The following is a 23,518-nucleotide window of genomic DNA, read 5'->3' as shown; positions in this document are numbered from 1 at the left end:
TTAAGTTTTAGTTTTTATTTAGTTGCGTGGTTTTGGTGATAATTCCACAGATTAAGAATTAACCGGTTTTTGTTTATGCGTGGTTTTGAGATAGTTCCACAGATCAAAAATTTATCTAATTCTTAAGATTTACTGGTTTGGTGATTCCAGTGATAAAAAATTACCTGGCGCCCTGCTAGCATTGAGACTGGAGGCTAAAGATAGAGAACGAAGTTTGTAGCACAAAGGAAATCTTGGCGTATTAACGTATGCTTGAATGGATGGATTTTTGTGTTATAATATATAAAAAAAAAGAAAAGTTTCAAAAAATAAATTTTTAGTAAACTCATAAAATTTAGAAAATATATAAAACAAGGTATTTTAATATAAGAGTAAACGCGCAGTAAACTCATAAAATTTAGAAAGCGTGTGACTGAAAACTAAACATTTGGCTAGCAGATGTTGAAAGATAAGATTTTGAGGAATTATGTTTTAAATTTTGCGTTTTATGATTTTTTTTTTTTGTGAGAAAATAATTTTGTGTAGTTACGTGTGTTTTGGTACGGAACAAAAAGAATAGTACATTTTTTTGAACCAGCCTATATATATATATATATATATATATACATGCATACATTTTTTAAAAAATAGTATTTTTGGATCCTACTTGACTAATTATAATAGGTTGTGACAAAATTCCTTGAAAAATCGACCATAAAGTCAAATACAATAGTTAGATTTTAGAAAAATCTACCTTAAAACTAGGTTATTTACTTAATAATTAATGATTAAATTTTTGACTGATTTATAAAATTTTTGAATAAAATAATAACTATTAACATTAACATATTTTACCACGGGTTATTTTTATTAAAAAAATATTATAATAATTTAATTTTTTATTGAAAATACATTTAATTAATATTTTATTGTAAGTAAAATTATCAATTATGAATTATTAATGTAGAGAAAGTTAAAGATTATCTAAATTAAAAATATCAAATCCAGTGCTTTGGAATGTATATTTTTCCGTCTGCAGCAGTGACGAGACGTGTAGTAAAATAACATTTTAAATCAGAATACAACCCGTCCGGCAGAAAGATGACATACAGAGCTCTTAAAGATAATATTTTTCTTATCTGACATCCGAAATAGTTATTCCGAAGACAATAGAAAGATATCAGAAAAGCCTCTTACGCGCCATCTGAGGATATTTTTAAGAGCTCATCGGTTAGACGTTAGAATGATACCATTTTTTAGAGATCTTGAAGAAGTCAGTTTACGGAGATCATAATGTCAACACTTTTGGGTTGTTCATATCCATGATATATTCCAATTACGAATGGCTGAGAAACTTTGGGATGAATTTGCGCAAGAATAGGATAAAGTTCACTCGTCGAACTTTTGGCAATTAGCAGCCCATCGATATTATTATCAATGACAATCAAGTCCGGTAGAGTATTATAATAAATAATTCTCAATTGATCAGTCAAGGCATTTTTTAACCTGTAATGAAAATATTGACCAGGAGGAACTTCATGAGTTACTATCGCCATTTCTGGTGTACCAAGTGAAGTCCAAGAATCAAGAGGTAAATTACTGATTTCTTCTTGATTCGATGTTTTTAATATTTCTAGGAGTTTATTCGCTGCTTCACGTAATATATTGAAATCAGTCACCCACTGAGCTATTTTCGATAATAAACTTGTTTTATTGATAGCTACTGAAGCATTTTTTTAAAATTGATTACAGATCGATAATATACGTAAGTCAGGATTGCCACTAGTTTCACTGTCAGAACTGTAATTACTCAGCATATTTTCATTAAGTTTTTCGCCATCAATATTATTGTTGGTAATAATATTTCTTTCAATATCAACATCATCCAACTCATCACAAGATCTATTATTACTCACAAAGCATGAATTATTTTCTACTGTTTCACTTTCATCACTAGATGAATTTTCAAAATTATGTAATTTATTTAAAAAACAACGTATTCGTTTATTTTTTTAAGCTCTACATAAATTTTTAAAATTATTTCTTTCCGACATTTTGCTATTGTACTTATAATAACTAATTATATGTAATTACTTTAGAGCAGAATCAATAAATAATGTTTATAATCATTGGTACTTATAGGTTACAATGAGATCAGCTGACGTAAGTCAAGGTCATAATAGTCTCATAAGAAAGTTATTTTTTTGATGTTCTAGAGACATCCATAAATAGTTATCATTTTGCTAACTTTCAAATTTCTTTTCAATGACCTCAACATAAAGTTATCAAAATGATAACATTTTTCTGAGCTCTTAAAGGTAACATTTTTTGGATAACATTATGTCATCTTTTTGACATTGATGCTAGACGGGAATAGATGATGATACTTTGTCAAATAATACTTGAGTTTCGTATGATTGATAATGTTCATTAAAATAATATCCATTGAAATAAGTAGTAATTAAGATTAATATATGTACAGGTTATATTGGACGTATATAATATATAGCAGCACTTAATATTGAAACTGCTTCCACACTATTCAGCATGGGACTCAGTACCATTCTAGCATGGCTTTGATTACGATGCTACAAAGTTATATTTACCAGTAGCATGATTACTATGTAGTATGATAAATATTATCAGAAGAATGGTAATCATTCCCATGCTATATAGTAATTATTCCTATGCTATGAAAAATAGAACTAGGTAGCATGTAGAATGTTAAGTATTACCATTCTCTTCTCTCCGTGTATTAAAATAAAAAACATTTCTATCAATAAAAAAGCTTAAATCAACTGCTAAAATAAAATAAATAATAATCTTAAAAACCCAATAAAAGATTAACCATATTAATAATCGTTTTAACTTTAGCATCGAGTTTGAGTGCCTGAATCACGCAATCTCATGATTGCCACGGGTTAATAAACACACATTCATTATTCAAAATACTTTGCTAGTTATATCTTTAGAAGAAACTTCAATCTGTGCAAATCGTTACTACTACACTTACTTACTACCCTCACTCACTATGATCATTATTCCTATCCCACCTCTATTATCAGCTCCATCTTCATTATTCCCACATAAAAGAATTGTATAATTAGAATACGAGGACAAGCATCAGGGCGCAACGATCGTTGAGGCATACCACTTCCGTACAACCCTAGCGATCCACTTACCACCGCAACCCGATCGTTATTTACTTCTCTCTTTTCCTTTTTCCCCTAACTTTCTCTATTTACCTTATACTTTACAGTAAATAAATACAAAAAGAAGACTTAAGTTCAGAAGTAAGTTTTAACGTATTAGATTTAACTTTTAAGTTTATGAAAACTAACTATAAAGTTTGAACTTATCATAATAATCTACAAATTAATGAGTGATATTTCGACAGTTATAAGTTTAAATACCAGCAGATAGTAGACTATGATAATATTAATAATGTATCAAGTATTTGTCTTATGTAATACGTGTCAGATATGTGGGTGAATAAATTAGCGCAGGTCAGTTCTATGGTATTGTATAAGCTCACGTATATATATATATATATATATATATATATATAAATATATATGTAAATACAACTATCAGTAAATGTGGGTACAATGTATGTATGCAGACACTTGTACACTTAGTGTCTTTACGTTAAGGCTGATAATGTGTCTGAGTTGGTCACACATAGAACTACCGAGAGGTCATTGACTCAACAATGGCGTGTTAGTAACTCATGAACCAGTAGTTTAATTTTTAGATGGCTATCACGTGAGGGTAATAATGGAAAATAGTTTTTTTTACCAGCTAGTCAGGTTTGTTAATATTATAAAAGAGGCTAGTAAATGAATAAAGATGCCGTGGAATAAATAATAAAGAATAATTATTTTAAAGAAAACGAATAAACAAATCCAGAGATCGGTTAAGCCTGTGAGCCAACCCTAAAATATTACACTGTTTTCGAGCTCGAAGGGCGTGAAGACGTTGTTTTGAATATATTTAACTTAATAACCCTTGTAGAAAATGAAGACGTGCCCATGTATAGCGGAGGCTTGGTCCAACATCTGATAACTCTGGGTCAAGATAAAAATCGGGGTTTGGCCCAAGCTTAATTATATGGCGGGATGATAACTTCGTGCCAGGCCTGACATCAAGTCTTGACCCAATATCAAGAACTAAAAATCGTATCAAGCCCGTACTTAACATCGGTCCAATATCAACAACTAGTACCCAGTGAACATACCAACGTAACAGTGATATTATATCTAGAAAACATGTAATGTAAGAAAGTCAACGTAAATTTTACATTCTGATTATATAAATTCTAATGTAAATGGTACGTCTAATTTGTGACATAAATGTGACATTAAGATTACATGCATGTTCCTGACCGAGTGATATCACATTGGTGACCTTAATGTGATGTTATATTTATATCGCATACTAACATTAGCTTTACATTATAAATATTCCTGCATGAAAAAATCTTATATCCTAAAATTATACTGAATAATATAACACATTTTATATTACACTATAATTATTTATATAAGAAGTCATATATATTAAAATAACTATTTTTTTGCCGTTTTAATTATATAATTATATATTTTAAAAATATACAAATATGATATATAATATTATATGTTGGCATATATTCAAGCTACATGAACTCCATATATTCAAAATTATACTATCGACTTATAAAATTTCAAGTCTAAAAGGTTTATTCCAAGCCTATATCAAGTTGTAAACCTAAAAAAGCTTAATTCAGTTTTTTAAAGTCAGAGTTGTAGATTGACATCCCCTGATTGAAACGCACACTTACATGTAAACATCTATATGGTCAGATCTACTTAATATGTGCTGAGATATCCGTTCTTTCTTTATTAATCTGTACCTTCATTTTCTTTCCTGAGTTGAACTGATAAATTGAATGTTCTTTTTGCCGATTAAAAAAATATGTATATTATATATTTTTAAGTATATTATACAATATATATTACGATATGTTGGAAAAATATAATGAAAATTATTTTTTTTTATAGTAGTTACTATACTTTAAAATATATGTCTCGATTATATTTTATTATATTGGAATTTATAACCGGCAAATTATATTTTGAAAATATACAATGCTCTATAATAAAATATATGTTTTCTTTTATAGTTTATGTTGTAAGAAAAAATATACTTTCAAGTTATATGAACATTATATTCAAACATACATAAATTTCTGCTGTTTTATATAATTACATATTTTCGTATATAAAATAAAATATACATTTTTTTTATGCGGGTTACTTTAAAATTACGTAGCAAAATCGACTAATGAGTGACATAGTCTTGGTGATTCTATTTTATCGTCACATTTACATTACAACGTAACGTTTCGGATATGTTCATACTGTTACATCACTCTTACATAAAAAATAGTTATATTTATTGTACATCGAAAAATTTAATCACATTTATGTAAAAAATTTTACTTTAAAATGATGTACGTATTTCGACGGCATTGTGATAGAAAGGGTTATGCATAAAAAGTATGTATTTGTAATAATTAATATTTTTGCATTTGATTTATGTAAAAAATGATATTTAACATTGAAACGCGCTGAGTTTTATGTCGAATCGATGGAGTAAACTTTTTCATTAATTTATGTAAATTTACATCTGTATTTTCATTTGCTTATAAATATATTTATTTTATTATTGGACATTTTCTTTGGTTTTTTCAATTTTTAATGTTATTATTCTTATTGATTGAATTATATATAAATAATTAACGATAAAAATAATTTTGCAATAATTATTTACAAGCAGGCGGAAAAAATTAATAAAGTGTCTGACGTGAGTGCATGCAGTTGCTGCACAATAAATATTTGATGGTTCAGGAATCCACCGCTAAGATATTCGTGGGCGCGCAAATTGTTCCTCCAACAATACATGCGATCTACCTTTTATCCCCCCATCGAATGCATATTCGAGCCAACCAGTACAACGGATATATTTTCGTCGTATCGGCTCATATGGGACAATACTTGAATAAAAACAAAATATTTCAGTATTGAAAAAAATAAACAAAAATAGGAACTTGGAGATTTTTTAATATTTATTAAAAAGAAATATACTTTCGTATAAAAAAATGTATGTATGTTTTTCAGCCAATAAATCAAATATTAATATCTCTTATATTTGTTCGTTATGATTTTATTTTTTTTTTTTAATATTGCAATTATAATTTCTAGCGTATTAAAGTGCTTTGTACAATTTAATAGAAAATGATGTCACTTAGAGGTCACTGTTATATAACCTCAACGTAAAATTTGTATTTCTTTATGACTTCTATGTTATGTAATTATGATATTCAAATAACATCACCGCTTTATCACCAATGTAACATGTACGTCACATTAATATCACATTTACGTTTACTATGTTACGTAACAATGTTACGTAAATGAGTGTGAAATTGTGATATACATGTTATGAAGATGTGATGTACTTGTGACTTACGATTTTACGTAATCGAAAGTTTTCATTCTATAAATGTGACATCCCTGTTATGTTGATGTGTTCACTGGGTATTGTGTCAAGATTTTAAATTAATAGCATAAAATGTATCTTTAATGTTGTTACTTTATGTTTATTTGTATATAATATTTTTCTAACTATAATTAGAAAAGTATTGTATGTGAGTGCGGATAAAAGAAAGAAGCTGAATATTATTATCAAAATAGAGATATTAATGCAGCTGTAAACTTTATTTAATGTTAAGATCTGTTTATTAAAAATTGAACATTGAATAAAAAAAATGCTAACAAGTAAACTGCAAAGTATTATTGATATTAATATTTTGATTATAATATTATAAGTTTTTTTTTAATTTCCCGATAAGAAAATCAATGATTTTCAAAAATTTCGGGAAGTTATAGTTTTCACCCCGATTGTGTGTGTGTGTGTGTGTGTGTGTGTGTGTGTGTGTGTGTGTGTGTGTGTGTGTGTGTGTGTGTGTGTGTGTGTGTGTGTGTGTGTGTGTGTGTGTGTGTGTGTGTGTGTGTGTGTGTGTGTGTGTGTGTGGTCTATAACTTTTTAATTAATGAACCGATTTAAATGGTCCTTACGGCAATCGAAAGAGCTTGTTGGTCATCAACTTTCCTGAAAATTTCAGATTATTTGATCAAGTAGACTTCAAAGTATTTGCGAATTACGAAAAATAAAAGTTTTTTTTTTTTAGTTTTTTATTGATTTCTCAGAAACGATTCGAACCGTTGACTTCAAAATCTAATCAGCTCAAGAACTTTATAAAACGCATCGATTGCCACCTTCGATATCTCAATTGGTTAATTTGTTCGAGAGATATTGCGGGAAAAAGAAATGCTAAAAACGGTTTTTTGCGATAACACTGGCATACAAAAGTATTTTTGACCTCGAAAAGGTATTCACTACAATGGTTTCGAGCTCGAAGAGTTCGAAAACAGCGGGAAGTTTTGGGGCTGGCTCGCAGGATCAACTGATAGACCGATTTTTGTACTTATATTAGTATTTTTTAACTAAATATTAACTCGTTCATCGGTAGAACTTATTACTCAATAAACTGCACAGCAATATTTGTATCCCCTCACGGAATTGCCATAACGGTATTTCACGGTATTTTCCTAGTATTTTTTAGGTATAAGTATTATTATGGTATACCCACGGTATAAATGCGGTATGTTCGTGAAATTTTATCATCGTATTAATACCGTCAATATATTGTATTAATACCAAATTGATATAGGGACTATACTCTATTTATACTGTGGTTATACCGTATCAGTGCAGCCTGATCTTGCGATATTTTTATGCCCTCCAGAACGTCGTGTGCATCACGCACACACGCAACTATGTCTATCGGTGTGTCGGGAAACCGAAAGAAACCGAGAAAAACCTAGCGCTGTAGACAAGCAGAGGAGGGTGCCACAACCTGCGCCTAACGAAGGTTACACGAAACGCACACTTGCATCAAAAGTAATAGTGCTTAGCGACACATATGAATAAACGAACGAAAGATAAAAGTTACGTCGAAAGAAACGTAGGAATGAAGAACGTGATGGATTTATAACGTCCGTTTTGATGAAAGTTATCTTTAAATGAAGTTCCCTTTGATAAACCGAGCATTTAGTTTAAGTAAGATTTGTAGAAGCGGAAGAACGAAAAACGGGGCATCTGTTTAAACAGAGGAATGGAGAATGACACGTTCCAATAAACGCGGGTAATAGAGAACGAGACGTTTGTAGAGACGGAGGAGCAAAGAACGTGACATGTGAACATAGTGCGGAACGGTTCATGTAAGGTTTGTAGAAACGAAGGAACGGAGAATGAGACGTTTGTATAAACGCGGGTAATGGAGAACGAGACGTTTGTAGAGACGGAGGAATAAAGAACGCGACATATGGACATATCTCTGATAGCCAGACATTGCTCTACAAGTGTTGTAGAGCAACACTTTCGGCTAACTTAACGAAAAAGTTTCTGGCAAACCTTAGCTGTATAATACTTTCCTTTCAGTTACCTTTAAAATACAGCAGTAGCTTGTAATTCATTTATAGTTAGGGTGGCTATCAGGAATGTTTGAAAAATTATTTGACAATACCGACCGTTAAGTTGACTGAATTCAGTTGATGTAGTAGATTCTCATGATAATAAAAAAATTATGAAGCTGGTTCTTAAGGATTTTAGAAATATAACCAATCGTAATAATTACATCTATTATTTATATGTGTCCATTAAAAATTTACAAATTAATTTATAATTCAAATGATGGTGATTTAACTTTTAAAATATTTTAATTGTACTTTCATTGATAAGGCTTAAAGTAAAAAAATTTAGATTTAATATTAATTAATTAATTCCAAATGCGAAAATTGTTTCAACTTCCAAAGATATACCCCGTAGAAATTATTATGGAAAATTAGACTAAATATAAAAACTAATTAATGTAATTGTAAATTAAAAAAACCAAAAAAAAAAAAATTTCAAGCTTTAAAGCGATCCGATTAAAAATTTTTTGATTAATTATTGTAATAATTCAGGATGAGAAACTTGAAAACCATTTTACATTTTCTATTTCGATAAAGGAAAACAATTTCTTTATTTTTCAATACATAGATGTTCAATGAAAAATTAAATTTTATATATTCCAAAATCATTTTAAAATGAAAGTTTGGAAATGCAGATCATTTTTATTCCTTTTTTATAGCTTTTTGAAATAAACAAACATAACATTATGTTCAGACTTTTTTAGGATTCAGGAATGTTTTTATAGACATTAATAACACGAGCAGTACTATAGAATGAAAGTTTTATGCTTAGTCTAATTTTCCATAATAATTTCTACGGTGTATATCTTTGGAAGTTAAGACAACTTTTGTATTTGGAATTGATTCATTAATATTAAACATAAATTTTTAACTTCCCGCTAAGAAACTCGATGATATTCAAAAATTTCAGGAAGTTATTGTTTTCATCCCGATCGAGTTTTCATTAGCTGTCGACGTTTTGAGGTCGTAGGAAGCTATTCTGACTATTTTCAGAATAATGTCCGTGTGTGCGTGTCCGCGCACGCGTGTGGGTGTGTGTGTGTGAATGGTCTATGACTTTTTAACTAATTAACCGATGTGGATGGTTAAGGTGGCAATCTGAAGGGTATGTTGGCCATCAACATTCCTAAAAATTTCAGATCATTTGATCAAGTAGACTCGAAAATATCTGCGAAGTATGGAAAAAAAAATTTTTATCTTCCCGCTAAGAAAATTGCAAATTTTCAAAACTTCGGGAAATTATTGGTTTCACCCCGATTTGTGAGAATCGAAATTCCTACAGATGTCGACGTTTTGAGGTTCTAGGAAGCTATTCTGACTGAATTCAAGATGATGTCCGAGTGTATGTATATATGTACGTAAGTACGTATGTAAATATTCTGTAACTTTTGAACGGATGAACCGATTTTGATCTTCAAGGTGTTTTTCGACGCGGTTTATCATTTGCTATAAACACTAAAAATTTGAGCTCAATAGCTAGGGTACGTTCGGACATATCTCAAAAATAAAATTTTTTCCAAAATGTTTTTTTTGAATAATTATTAATTCGCTCGATGGATTGATTCCAAAATCTAATCAGCTCTAAAACTTTGTAAGCCGCGTGGAATGTCACCTCAACAATCAAAATCGGTCCATTCGTTCAAGAGAAACCGTTAACGAAAGAATTAAAAAAAAAAAAAAGTTTTTTAGTATTTTGGAAATATCTCAAAAACGACTTGATAAATCAATTTGAAAATCTGATCAATTGTAGAACTCAATAAAACGTGTCAATTGCCACCTTAAACGTCTCGATCGGTTTATTCGTTCGAGAAATATCGTTGTAGAAAAAATGGTAAAAAACGTTATTTTTCGAAAACAAAGGCATACAAAAGTATTTTCAAGCTCGAAGAGCTTGGAAATGTATCCACAACAATTTTTCGAGGTCAAGGAGCTCGAAATGGGCGGGACGTTTTAGGGCTGGCCACGGGGTAAACCGACAGACCGATTTTTTTATGTAGTTTTTTATTGATTTTTCAGAAACTAGGCAAACGATGGACTTCAAAGTCTAACCAGCTCTAGAACTTCATAAGCTGCGTCGAATGCGACCTCAACCATCTCAATCGGTTACTTTGTTCAAGAGATATCGATGAAGAAAGAAATAATAAAAAATCGTTTTTTTCGATAATCTTTAAAGGTAACTATCTGATTAATTTCAAAATCCAATCAGCTGTAGAACTTAATAAAAAGCGTCGATTGCCACCTTAACCATCTCAATCAGTTGATGCGTTCGAGAGATATCTTTGGAGAAACAAATGGTGAAAAGCGGGCTTTTCCAAATATCTTTGAAACGGCTAAACCAATCGATTCCAAATTTTCATCAGCTCTAGAATTCAAGAAAATGCGCCAATTTCCACCTTAAACTTCCGAATCGGTTCGTTAGTTCAGATATCAGCGCTTGAAAATTAAAAAAAAAAAAAATATAATTTTATCCGGATAAATCAAAATATAATGTGCTAAAATGTGTCTGAAATCATACCAACTCATTCTTTTTATAGTCTCTTTTGATCATCATGTGGTGTCATCTAATTTGTTCTTTAGATTTAATCATATTGTCAGCAAAAAATCGAAAAAATTTGGAAAATCCAAAAGTGCATGACTCATAATGCATATTTATTATGAAATAATAAAATAAAAATTAAAAAATGGCGGAAAGCACAAATAAATTCAAAATATATACAATTTTCTTTCATTAAAATTTGTTGTTTTCTTTTTTTATATCAGTATTTTTTTTATTATTATAAAAGAACTTACTCAAAATATCTCGATTAATAGCAAAAAAAAAAGTTTTAATTAAAATAAAAAAAAAATAAATTTCAAATGTAAAAAGTTCCTGTTACGTCCATGTAAAAATGCTAAAAATCACATTTACACTTCGAATGTCTATTCTTTAATCAAAAGTAATCTAGAGACCAGATTTTATTTTTATCTTTATTTTTAGTTTTATTTTTTTTTATTATATATTGCTTTTAAAAGATTAGGCTTGTTTGTTTTGGCATTTGTTGAGATGCTAGAGCAAACACCTAAATGTAGCCTTAATGACCCTCCAGTAATTACCAAGGCCCAAAGGCCATCTGGAAACACTTAAAAAAAAAAAAAATATAGTAAAGATATTTATCAACAAAAGCGTACGTGGCGTAGGTAAGGGGTAAATAAATTTTAGTTACAGTAAGTAATCTTTGAACAATGTAAATCCCTTACTTTCACTTTAAGTGCACTTTTGTTGAAATATTTTATCATTAAACAAATAGACTAAAATAGATATTTTGAACTGGACACAGAATCCCATGACGTAGAGGTCATTAAGGAAATAAAAATTAAATAAATTTAAAATTTTGCAACCAATTATTCAACTCCTAAGAAAAAAATAATATGAGAAACTAAATATTAATTATTTATTAGGTTACAAAATATAATCAAATCGTTAAAACTAACAAATAAATTTAAATTTGATAGCAAATAATAATAACTAAATTTAAATTATTATAATAAATGTATTTAAGTTTATTGTAAGTAAGTTCTAACATAAATAATAACTAAATCTAAATCAAATAATAAATAAACTAAAAATTATAATAATAGATAAACTTAAAGTATTATAATAAATATATTTAAGTTATTTTAGTAAATATAATATTGTACATGTGGGTGTATGTGCGGGTGCGTACGCACATAGGCCCGCATCGGGGAGTGTCCTTGGCATTTTTCCCGGGGTAAAAATCATGAGGAAAGGGAAGGCCCCCAAGGATCTGTGCTCCGATTGGGTGTAGTCTCCCCCCAGAACAGCACACTAGATAGACCGATTAGAAACGTATAAAAGGTGTGACAAAAGAAAAAACGCTCTTCAATTTTGGTCCCGGATCAAACAGTTTAGTTTTTGTGTCCACACACACTTCAGTTTTCACACTAGTTCCGTACTAGTTTAGTTTTTGTGTCCACACACACTTCAGTTTTCACACTAGTTCCGTACTAGTTTAGTTTTATTTGTGTCCACACACATACTTCAGTTTTACGCTGGTTCCGTACTAGTTTTTATTATACAAGTATTTTTACATTTACATTGTTAAACATCTTGCAAGCATTTTTTTATCAATATCGGTGATTTACCAAGTATAAATTTTAACGGTCAAAATAAAATAAAAACAAGAAACGAAAGTAATACCTAGAGTCAGTGTAAAATACTACTATACAAACATCCAGCTGCTGCGACTACAGGTACTGTAAAGTTAAATTATCATATAAACCAAATAAATATCCAAATTCAATAGTAACTCGTGACAATCCATTAGAGATATTTCTACATTTGTAATTACTGTTTCGAATTAATTATAAAAAAAAAATCTTATAATAGTTTCTGTAAAACTCAAATTATACGAGTAGGTACAAGCAACAACCTACCTGATATCTCCGTATAATTTCGAGTTTATGTTAAGTTGACTAGCTAATTATTGTATGCATAATCGAAATTGTTTGATTGTAGAATATATATAGTAATTTAAATTATAAACACAACGTTTTTATTTTATAACACCACCCAGATAATCCCACTCAGGGTATTCCCGGTCTAGTGGTCTAACGACTAGGGCCGAAATAAATAAATAATAATAACCTCTGTCCATACCACAATACAAGGTGAACTTGGACGTAACATTCCGAAATACTTCGCAGTACGATATGTGATAAATTTTACGCTTTTTTTTCTATTTTTATTTTTATTTTACTTGCTTATTTATTATTTTAATTTATTAATTCATCTAATATCAATTTCTTTATATTTTTATTTTTGAAATACCCGCGCCAAATGAATTGGTTAGATGTATAGCACAGTCCATCTAATAATATGTAATAAATATTTTTACAAATTAAAAATGTAATAAATATTTTTACAAATTACAAATGTAATAAATATTATTTTATTATTTTTTTTTTTTCATTAATTTTCTATTTCCTTTGCTTATACTTACATTTTTTTAGTTAAAAGTTAAATTATAAAAACTGAATATACCCTCGCAGTTTTGATTCACCCTGGAAACACCCCGGAAACACGATGGAATCACGGTGGATCCACGGCGGTTACACGGTGGGTTTTTTGTCATTTTATCACCGTGATTCCACGGTGATTACAAGGTGTACCCACCATGATTCCACGGTGGTCACACGGTGTACCTACCGTGATTCCACGTACACCGCGTAATCACCGTGAATACACTGTGGAATCTCGGTGAATACACCGTGGAATCAGGGTGGGTACACCGTGTTACCATCGTGGAAACACCATGTAACCACCGTGTATACACGGTGATAAAATGGCACAAACCCACCCTGTAACCACCCTGGATCCACCGTGATTCCACCGTGTTTCCACTCCCAGGGTGTTTCCAGGCTGATTTCAAACCGTCAGGGTATAAATTCTCATTTATAATTAGGATATATGTTTTATTATGCATACACTAACATTATTATAATTAGAGATATAATTAATATAATTATAAATATAAGTAAAATAATCTATAATTATAAAATAAATAAATTTAATAGTCAATTGCTCCAAAATAATTCCGAGTAATAATAAGAAGTATGAGACAGAGCATGCGCAGTAGCCTACATCTCAGGAATATAGCGCGCACAACTGTTATGTTATGTCTTCTTTTAACGCACGGACTTTTGCCGCTCGACTTTCTCTCTCGCGCATCACTGTTTGCTCCGATTTTTAAACTTCAAAGCCTGACAATGGATATTAATGACCGGGTTTTCGTAGGCAATCCTATACCATCGTAATTGTTATAACATTAACTACATTTTGGTAAAAAATTCAAGCGGTTCATAGATCGGTGGAGTTTTTTTATATTGACTTACCTGTTTATAGCCGCTTGCCAGGTAGTTTGGTCAAAAAATGGATAGGAAAGGCTACCGCGGCATATTCTATGCATTGTTTGCTGTCGGTTAGAGTATAATTTGGCAGGTTGCAAGTACGGTAAAAAATTTAAAAAAATTTAATTTTTATTAATTTATTACAAAATAGATTGGTCAGGATTTTGATAGGCAAGCTATCATAGGCGTATTTATCTATTATCTAAGCATTTTAAAAAATACATCTCATTAGGTTGCAGGATCGGTGAAGGTTGAAGTAGGTCCGGCTCTTAGATTATTAGAATATAGAGATCAGTTATTGATAATGATAAGATTGAGTTTGGGTTTTTGAATCAAGAAGTTGAAGGGAGACCTTCGAAGAGGACGGACGTGAGCATTCAGCTCTGGTCACTCGAAGCGAGCAGACGTGTCCAGTAATGGCGCTACAGTATCATGGCATTGCGGAAAGCTACAGATTAAGATTATTGTTACAGGAGTATTATTTAAAAAAGTGTAAGACGTTACTTGATATTTTATTCATCAGTAATTAGGTACGAAATAATTATTATAATTATTAATAATTAATTAAGTTCTAGTCAAAGTCTTGAGATATTATGGTACTGTTTTAATTAAAAAAAAAGATTTAAGAACTGAGAGAATTATGAGAATATTGTTACAGTTTAAAGTCATGTTCACAATTTATTGTTACTATTATTTTATGAAATAATTATAAGAAATATGTTTAATTATTAAAGCAATTGTCGTCTAATTGACGTCAATATAAGACCCATGTACGTTAGTTTTACTTGTTTTGTTAAAGAGAATGTTCTAGAATATCGGTTTTTATAATTTATTGTTCTAGGTTACTGAATATTAGTTGATTGTTAATTAGCTCTAGTAATCAATTAATCTATTTTTAAGGTGTCGATGCATATCATTTAGATGTCAATTTACCTTTTTGTTAAAATTAACTTCATTATTATTAGATTCAGTATTTTGTTATAAAGAAGAATTGTTTGTACGAAGCTACAGTATTTTGTTAATTGTTAAATGGAGATTTGAGATTATTTGTTGTTTAATAAAAATTGCAAATTCACTGATAATCTACATGAATTTGGAATGATGTAACCCGAACCACTCCCTCTCTCCATAAACCTACACACTGAGCGACACCATGGCATACCGTAACTCTGTTTTTGGTTTTCCAGTCGCTGTTTTTGTCTTTGCTTATAAGTCCTGAGCACTTTGTTAAGTTTTAGTTATAGTTTTTTTTTATTTAGTTGCGTGGTTTTGGTGATAATTCTACAGATCAAAAATTATCCAGTTTTTATTTATGCGTGGTTTTGAGATAGTTCCATAGATCAAAAATTTATCTAATTCTTAAGATTTACTGGTTTGGTGATTCCAGTGATAAAAATTACCTGGCACCCTGTTAGCATTGAGACTGGAGGCTAAAGATAGAGAACGAAGTTTGTAGCGCAAAAATCTTGGCGTATTAACGTATGCTTGGATAGATTTTGTGTTATAATATATATATGGACAGCGGCAGATGTCAGGACATTTTTCATTAAAAACGGCAGTTTTCAGGACATTTGTTGCATTTCAGGACCGTCCTCACAACCATTTATGTTTCACGGCAGGTTGCAGGACGTCCCAGAAACTGCCGTTTGGCAGATTTCAGGACATATACAGAGCTTATGTATATATATCAAGTGTATATACATTACGCGTATATACGTCAAGTATATATACAAAAGTAAAGTGGCACTTTTCAGGACTTATTTCGATTCTACCTATGCTTATTTTTTATGTTCAACACTGCACCGGCAAAGCTCAAATTTCTAGGTTTTTGCGTTCTAAAGTAAATTTGTGCGCAGTATAGTTTTAAGACATAATGCAAGTCGATTAAATCGATATATAATTAGGTAATCAAAACGAATTTATAACAAAATCGGTCTTTCGGTTGACTTTGCGGGCCAGCCTCAAAACTTTCCGCTTTTTTCAAGCTCCTCAAGCTCAAGGAGCTCGAAAATACTTTTGTATGCTGTTGTTTTCGAAAAAAAAAACGTTTTATACCATTTTTTTTTACCGATATCTCTCAAACGAATTGACCGATTGAGACGGTTGAGGTGGCAATCGACGCGTTTTATTGATTTCTAGAGCTGATTGAATTTCGAAATTGATTTATCTGTTCCTTTTTGAGAAATTTTAAAAAACCTAAAAAAAAAAACTCTGTTTTTAATTCTTTAGATAACGGCTTCTCTTGAACGAATGAACAGATTTTGATGATTGAGGTGGCATTTGACGCGGCTTATAAAGTTTTAGAGCTGCTTGGATTTTGAAATCAATCCACCGAGCATATTGAAAGTTATCCAAAAAAATCTTTTGTAAAAAATGTTATTTTTGGAATATCTCCAAAAGAACTTTACCGATCAAGCTTAATTTTTTACATCTTTTAGATATTAACAAGCCATGTCGAATGACACCTTGACGATCAAAATTGGTTTATCTGTTCAAAAGTTACAGAGATTTACATACGTACGGACATACACTCAGACATCATCTTGAAATTAGTCAGAATAGCTTCCTAGAACCTCAAAATATCAAGATCTCATAGAAATTCGATTTTCTAAAATCGGACCGAAACCAATCCCTCGCAGTTTTGCGAATGCCGTAAAAATGCCGTAAATTTTCGGGATTTATGCACATGCCGTAAATTTACCGTAATAATTTGGTATTAAAATGGTTATTTTGGCCAGTTTTTTTCCTGCAGTTATGCCATATACTTACTGCACTTATGCTGTAGAGTTACCAGATTACTACAGTAATGTTAAAAATGCCGAACTTTTACCGACAAAATGCTGTAAAAAAACTATAACAATACCGAACTTTTACCAAAAAAATGCTGTAAAAAAACTGTAAAAATGCCAAATTTTTACCAATAAAATGCTGTATAAAAACTATAATACGATAATGTAGTAATAATAAAATCGTTGTTTTTGTGATAATAATACCGTCAGTATCCTGCAATTTCGCCAGATTTACGCTGATAAAATAGAAAATTGTAAAAAAATATGGTTTTATTTTTTGTTCGCTTCTGCATTTAAAATCATCGAAAATGTGCAAAATGTAATATTTTTTATTTTATTTTATTGGTTCACACAATTCTTACTCAAACAAAAACATGTAAGTGAAAATAACTATCTGTGAAAATTGATGTTTTCAATTTTCTTAAGTTTGTTTGTATCCATCTGAATACAATTAGTAACATATTTAACCAAATAAAGTTTTATTTCCAATCAGTTGTCAGAAATTTGCAGAGATTTTATGTGTCTGAATGAATTTGATGAGAAAGTGCCATAGGCAAGTAAGTACCTTATGCACGCACCTATCAGAAACTGTTGTTGTATTACTATACAAATATTCTAATTCAATAATTATTTATATATTGGTGATTCCAACAAATAAAGTTATTTTTACGGGGCGACCCTCAATGATTTGATTCAAACTTTGTGGAGTCTTTCCATGTATTAAAAAAAAAAATTCTCTGAAAATTTGAGCCTTTAATATGCAGCAGTTTCAAATTATGATTTTTTGAATTTTTTAAAAATTTTTGTTTTCAACTTTTTCATTACTTTTTTTGAAGGAAACAACTAAAAAAAAGAAATGATCACATAATAGTTTTTTATAGGAAAAATTCTCAGCTTTCCAACGAAAATATCCATTTTTTATTTTAAGTTACAGAAGACCCTTTAAAAGTCATTTAAAATAGGAAAAACGATTTTTATGACTGTGCGGCGCTTGATACATCTAATTTGATATTTTTTTTTGAAAGCTGAGACCTTTCCCGACAAAATATGTAATTTTCACGATGTGCATATTTTTTATTCGAACAAAATTAAATGAAATATAAACTCCCAATGATTAAAAAACTTTAATTCTTAGGTTTTTTGAGGATCTTGATACATTTTTAATACAAATATAACCTTGGCTATTAACAATAGGTAAGAAAAGATGTACTGCTTGTGTTTCTTTCACCGTATTTGACTCTAAGAATCGTACGTCTAAAACATTTATTTTCTATAAAAAGTCATTATTCCTTGATTAAAAGAAACGATTCGAAACGATTTGTAATGTTAAATGCTCATAAAAAGGGTGATTAAAAAGTATTCAAAGTATTCAAAAGCATTGAAAGGTATAAAAAATTTTTTTTCCAATCGTTTTAAATCGTTTCTTTCAATAAGAGTTAGTTATAAAAGTGAAATCAACGCCGGTAAAATTTTGAATAGACTGGATGCATAAATCTTGCGGTGTGAGGATATGTTTTCTAGTATGTATATGCAGTAAAGCTTTGACAACAAAAATTATAAAACTGATTTTCATGATACCAGCATCAAAGCTTCAAGTTTAGGAATTAGTGATTTGAGCTTTAATTCTTGGGTTTAGTTCAAAAATGATTTCAGGCTATTGATGTTATCTCCCTCAATGACAGTTCTAACTTTCTCAACAAGTTTTATAAAAATTTGTGTAAATAATAAAGATCATTTATGGTTTTTATTTAATTATAAATTGCAAATCATAAGCTACGCATAGACTTATGGTTGAACACGCCATCGATCTTTAATTAACTTAATTCTAACTGGCTGCTGCCACTGAAACTAATTTTTAATGCAGGTAATCATGAAAAAAATAGTGTGTAACACGAGATGAAACACTACTTCAGATTGCAGTTATTGTCAGCTTTTGCCTACGGCTTGGGCAGCCTACTTCACTCTTGTCTGATATCGTTTTGTTTCATCTCTTGCCACACAATGAACCAATATAGTTTGATAAAACGATAAAATCAATGACTTGTATTTAAATGATTATTGATTTTGTTCAAACAAAAAATATGCACATCGTGAAAATTACATATTTTGTCGGAAAAGGTCTCAGCTTTCAGATAAAAATATCAAATTAGATGTATCAAGCGCCGCACAGTCATAAAAATCGTTTTTCCTATTTTAAACGACTTTTAAAGGGTTTTCTGTAAGTTAAAATAAAAAATGGATATTTTCGTTGGAAAGCTGAGAATTTTTCCTATGAAAAACTATTATGTGATCATTTTTTTTTTTAAATTGTTTCCTTCAAAAAAAGTAATGAAAAAGTTGAAAACAAAAATTTTTAAAAAATTCAAAAAATCATAACTTTGAAACTGCTGCATATTAAAGGCTCAAATTTTCAGAGAATTTTTTTTTTTTAATACATGGAAAGACTCCACAAAGTTTGAATCAAATCGTCGAGGGTCGCCCCGTAAGAATAACTTTATTTGGTGGAATGACCCATATATATTAAAATAAAATGTTCATTTGTGTCCCAAAAGTACAACTCAACTAACTTTTAGGAGAAATAATATTTTAACGATCGGAAATTTATGTGGAACAAATAAATATTTTTTTGAATCATTCACAGGTGTAATAAAATTTTGTTACTAATCAAGTAAGATTACTTATTGAATGCAATAACAATTTCGCACCGTCATTTGACCGTTAGGATATTTACTTCAATCAAGTAAAGTTTAATTGCGATTCCACATTATTAATTCCAGTGGATGAGGCCGATCAAATAAACACAATATCTTGAACATACAAATGAGGAAATCTGTTCAAAGTTAGAATCAAACTAAAACATAGGTACTTAAAGTAGTGATTTGTCATAAAAAATTATATTTTCTGTAATTAAGGTAATTGTTTAAATTTATTTATTGCTTTTAATTAACTTACAAGCTCTGTAGTACACATTTGTATTCATGAACTCTTATTTACATGTAATATAGGTATTTATATTTGAACATATATATTGCATTTACTTATATTATAATATCACGTACTTATATTTAAATTTATTTTACGTATTTATATTATAATATCACGTACTTATATTTAAATATATTTTACGTATTTATATTGAAATATCACGTACTTGAATATTACTAGAAACTCATTCTTTATAGTTATTAAAATTGAGATTGACAAAGAATATATAATAAATTCGTACGATAATTAATTGTGTAAGTGTTTAACATCGTAATTATTAAATTCAAGTAGTGAATTGAATTTTCATCAATAAGTTCAGGACCTTATTTTAATAAAAGTCATCTGCTAAGTATAATAAAATAAGATATTAAGAAATAAGAAGTTAATATAAATAAAAATGGAAAATAATGTCGCATACTACCAACTGAACTTTACACTGTAAATGATCTAATGGACATGCATAAATTAGAATCAAAATTACGACGCAACTCTGTTAAAAAATGATATTTGATATTTTCATACTACCAGATATTCTAAGTACGATTATTAATTTGCTTGCGAATAATATCTTGAATATATTCACACTCAACCGTGTTTAACGCAGCGACATTATTTTTAATTTCATTGCATTTTCTTACAGAAGGTATACGGTTCCTTATAATATAAGCATTAAATATCCGTAAAATGCGTTTTTTTTTAATTGTTCTTGATCAGTACATTTCGACTCTTTCGATTTTTTTTCTATTTTATTCTCATGATTTGCCATGTTTCGTGTAGATTGTTTCTTTATTTTGGTTTCTTTCATATTTTTTACGTTTTTGAACTCATTTCCCATCCATTGTCATTTTTTCGTGCCTTTGTCTGAGATGATTTGTATGAATTCGCGATCCACGCTTTTATCACAACTGCGCTACGATTTGGCAAAATTTTAAACTTGTCTTTGAACTTTTGAATTACAGAGAGAGGTGGATACGTTTGTGATCGAATATATTCAGCAAAATGCAATTTAACGATGTTTACTTCATCATTACTCCATCTTGTTCGAATAATTTTATTCTGATTAGTCAAAACATTGTAATTTTTATGTTCTACATTATTCATTGGAAATTGTGGCAGCTCATTTAACGTTGAGTCATTAATCAAGTTCGCAAAGTCGTTTTGACTTTTATTTGTATCATCATCGTAAGATTCATCGTAATTGAGTGTACCTGAAATTTTTTGTAGCATATATTAGTTCTTTCATCATATGTCAATGATTGTAATATATAAGTACCATACTAGTCATTAAAAGTACATAATTTATAATTTACAATTAGAAATTTTACTGATGGTAATAACATATATTAATAATTGTAAAACGGCGAATCAAATATAATGACCTAAAATTTTTTGCTACTTAAATTTAAGACATTAAAATTACCTGCGTCTCCAGAAGTTTCGGTTTCAACGTTATTTGTAGAATCTACTTCCAAGGAGCCACTAGAATCTCTATGTGAGTTCACAGAGTTTTGGACATTCTGTAATAGTGTAGACATATTTAATATGTCAGATTTTGCTCGCTGCTGGTACACTTTTTTGTGTATTGTAACGTCATGTCCTAAATAATCAGCCATTTTTGAAGTTTGTCCTGGATCGAGCTGCAGTTCTGAGCATTTTGTAGCAATTTGCTTGTGTAGAAATGTACCGCGAAGTAGGTGAGGATTTTCTGCTCCACATAAAGATGATAATTTTCTCATTATACTACTTGCACACAAATGTGCGTCTTTGTAATAGCCTGCAATTCCAAAGACGAAAGGATTTTTTGACGATACATTGGCATTTTTGCGATACTGAATAATGATATCAAGCCCCTTACGAACTTTCGAGCTTAATAGCAAAGGTACACTTTTGTAAAGCTTGTCACAAATCACAGTATGACCGAACTCTTTTGCTTTCTGTTTGTCTGCTTCTGACAAAGATTTATAGTCTTCATCACTTTCTTTAATAAATTGAATATTTTTGTAATCTGCAAGTTCAAACCTTTCAATTTCGCCAGCGCGCTTACGATTAAATAATTGCAATTGTGTAAGTAAAGCTTCAGAAAGATCCCGTCAAGCAGTAATTGTAAATGTATTTGATAAACGAGTAATATTTTTATCAATAAGTTTGTCTAAGAACTTAGAAAAGCGTCGAATGTCCTCTGATTTAGGAAGATCTACAACTTTCCTATGTTGATGCATGATACGAGTCTCTTGAGCTGTACGATTAACAATATTAGCAAATCCTTGTTTGCATAATGACAAGAAATTTGCAATATTTTCTTTTTTTTCAGGTTCTTTTTTAATTATGCACTCGTTAATTAAAATGTTTCCCATTTTATTTATGTTTGTAGTAATTTCGGAAGCTCTGGAGGGAACCGCGTAGAAACCAGTATCTTCATCTAATCCAGCAAATTTATTTATTGCTTCAATAACTTTATAATAGAACTCAGGATCATAAATTGAAGCAAAATCAGTCACAGAAGGTTCAATTTGTTTTAATACAATTAGAAAATGAGCTAATAAGCTCAATTTTCCACGGATCATTTGGGCTAAATTGCGCTTCTTATACTTTGTGCATTCTTCATTGCCGAATAAAATTATAAGCAGATCATATCGAATTAATTTTACATGGTCTTTTAGGTTCATCTGTGGTATTATTTTATAACGCATGGCTTTCGAAGCATGAGCGTGAATTTGCCCTTGTATTTGGCGAGCTTTTGCAAGTATACCCTTACTAGACTTTGAGCCGTCTTTGCAATGACGATATGATGTCTTATGTTATTTTTAGTGTACCATCCTTTACATTTACGACATGGAGCAAAGTTTCCACCTCCTTGTTTTTCCTTTTCCCTAGGACATCTTGCTACTTTGATGATACCAGGATCACTATTTTCTTGCTTTGTTTGTTTCAAGTTAAATACATGATTACCTTTTTTTCTTAATTCAGCTATTCCTTCTCGTCTTTCAGCACTTTTCTTTTCTAACAATAAAAAACTTTTCACTTCGGGTTCATCTTCATGAATCATTTCAAAATGGCGTGCAATTTTAAAATATTCTTTTCCACAGTAGAAGCAAACATTTTTTTTTGAGTTGCCTTTATTACTAGTGAGTTCTGCTTGAACATCGTTATCATCCCAACCAGTATTTCCCGAGACATTAAACGAATAATTTATAGTAGATGATGAAGTATTTTGAGAACCATTAATATTTTCGAGTGAGACTGCCGGTTCTAGTTGACTGTTATTTATAAGTTCATCAT

At 30.1% G+C, this 23,518-nt stretch overlaps 1 protein-coding gene across 1 annotated transcript; it reads right to left on the bottom strand.

The window, feature by feature from the left end:
• Positions 1-20,369: 20,369 nt before the first annotated feature.
• On the bottom strand, positions 20,370-22,328 carry LOC103578533 (uncharacterized). Its single transcript, XM_008559663.3, has 2 exons — positions 21,660-22,328; positions 20,370-21,447 (listed from the first exon to the last, which is right to left on the bottom strand). The coding sequence occupies exons 1-2, from the start codon at positions 21,973-21,975 to the stop codon at positions 21,050-21,052; spliced, it is 714 nt and encodes a 237-aa protein (XP_008557885.1). The 5' UTR covers positions 21,976-22,328; the 3' UTR covers positions 20,370-21,049.
• Positions 22,329-23,518: the final 1,190 nt, after the last annotated feature.

This window comes from Microplitis demolitor, chromosome 9 (assembly GCF_026212275.2).
Source record: "Microplitis demolitor isolate Queensland-Clemson2020A chromosome 9, iyMicDemo2.1a, whole genome shotgun sequence".
Lineage (NCBI taxonomy): Eukaryota > Metazoa > Arthropoda > Insecta > Hymenoptera > Braconidae > Microplitis > Microplitis demolitor.
Note: the sequence above shows the minus strand (reverse complement) of the source record. Positions and strands in the feature narration are given on the sequence as shown.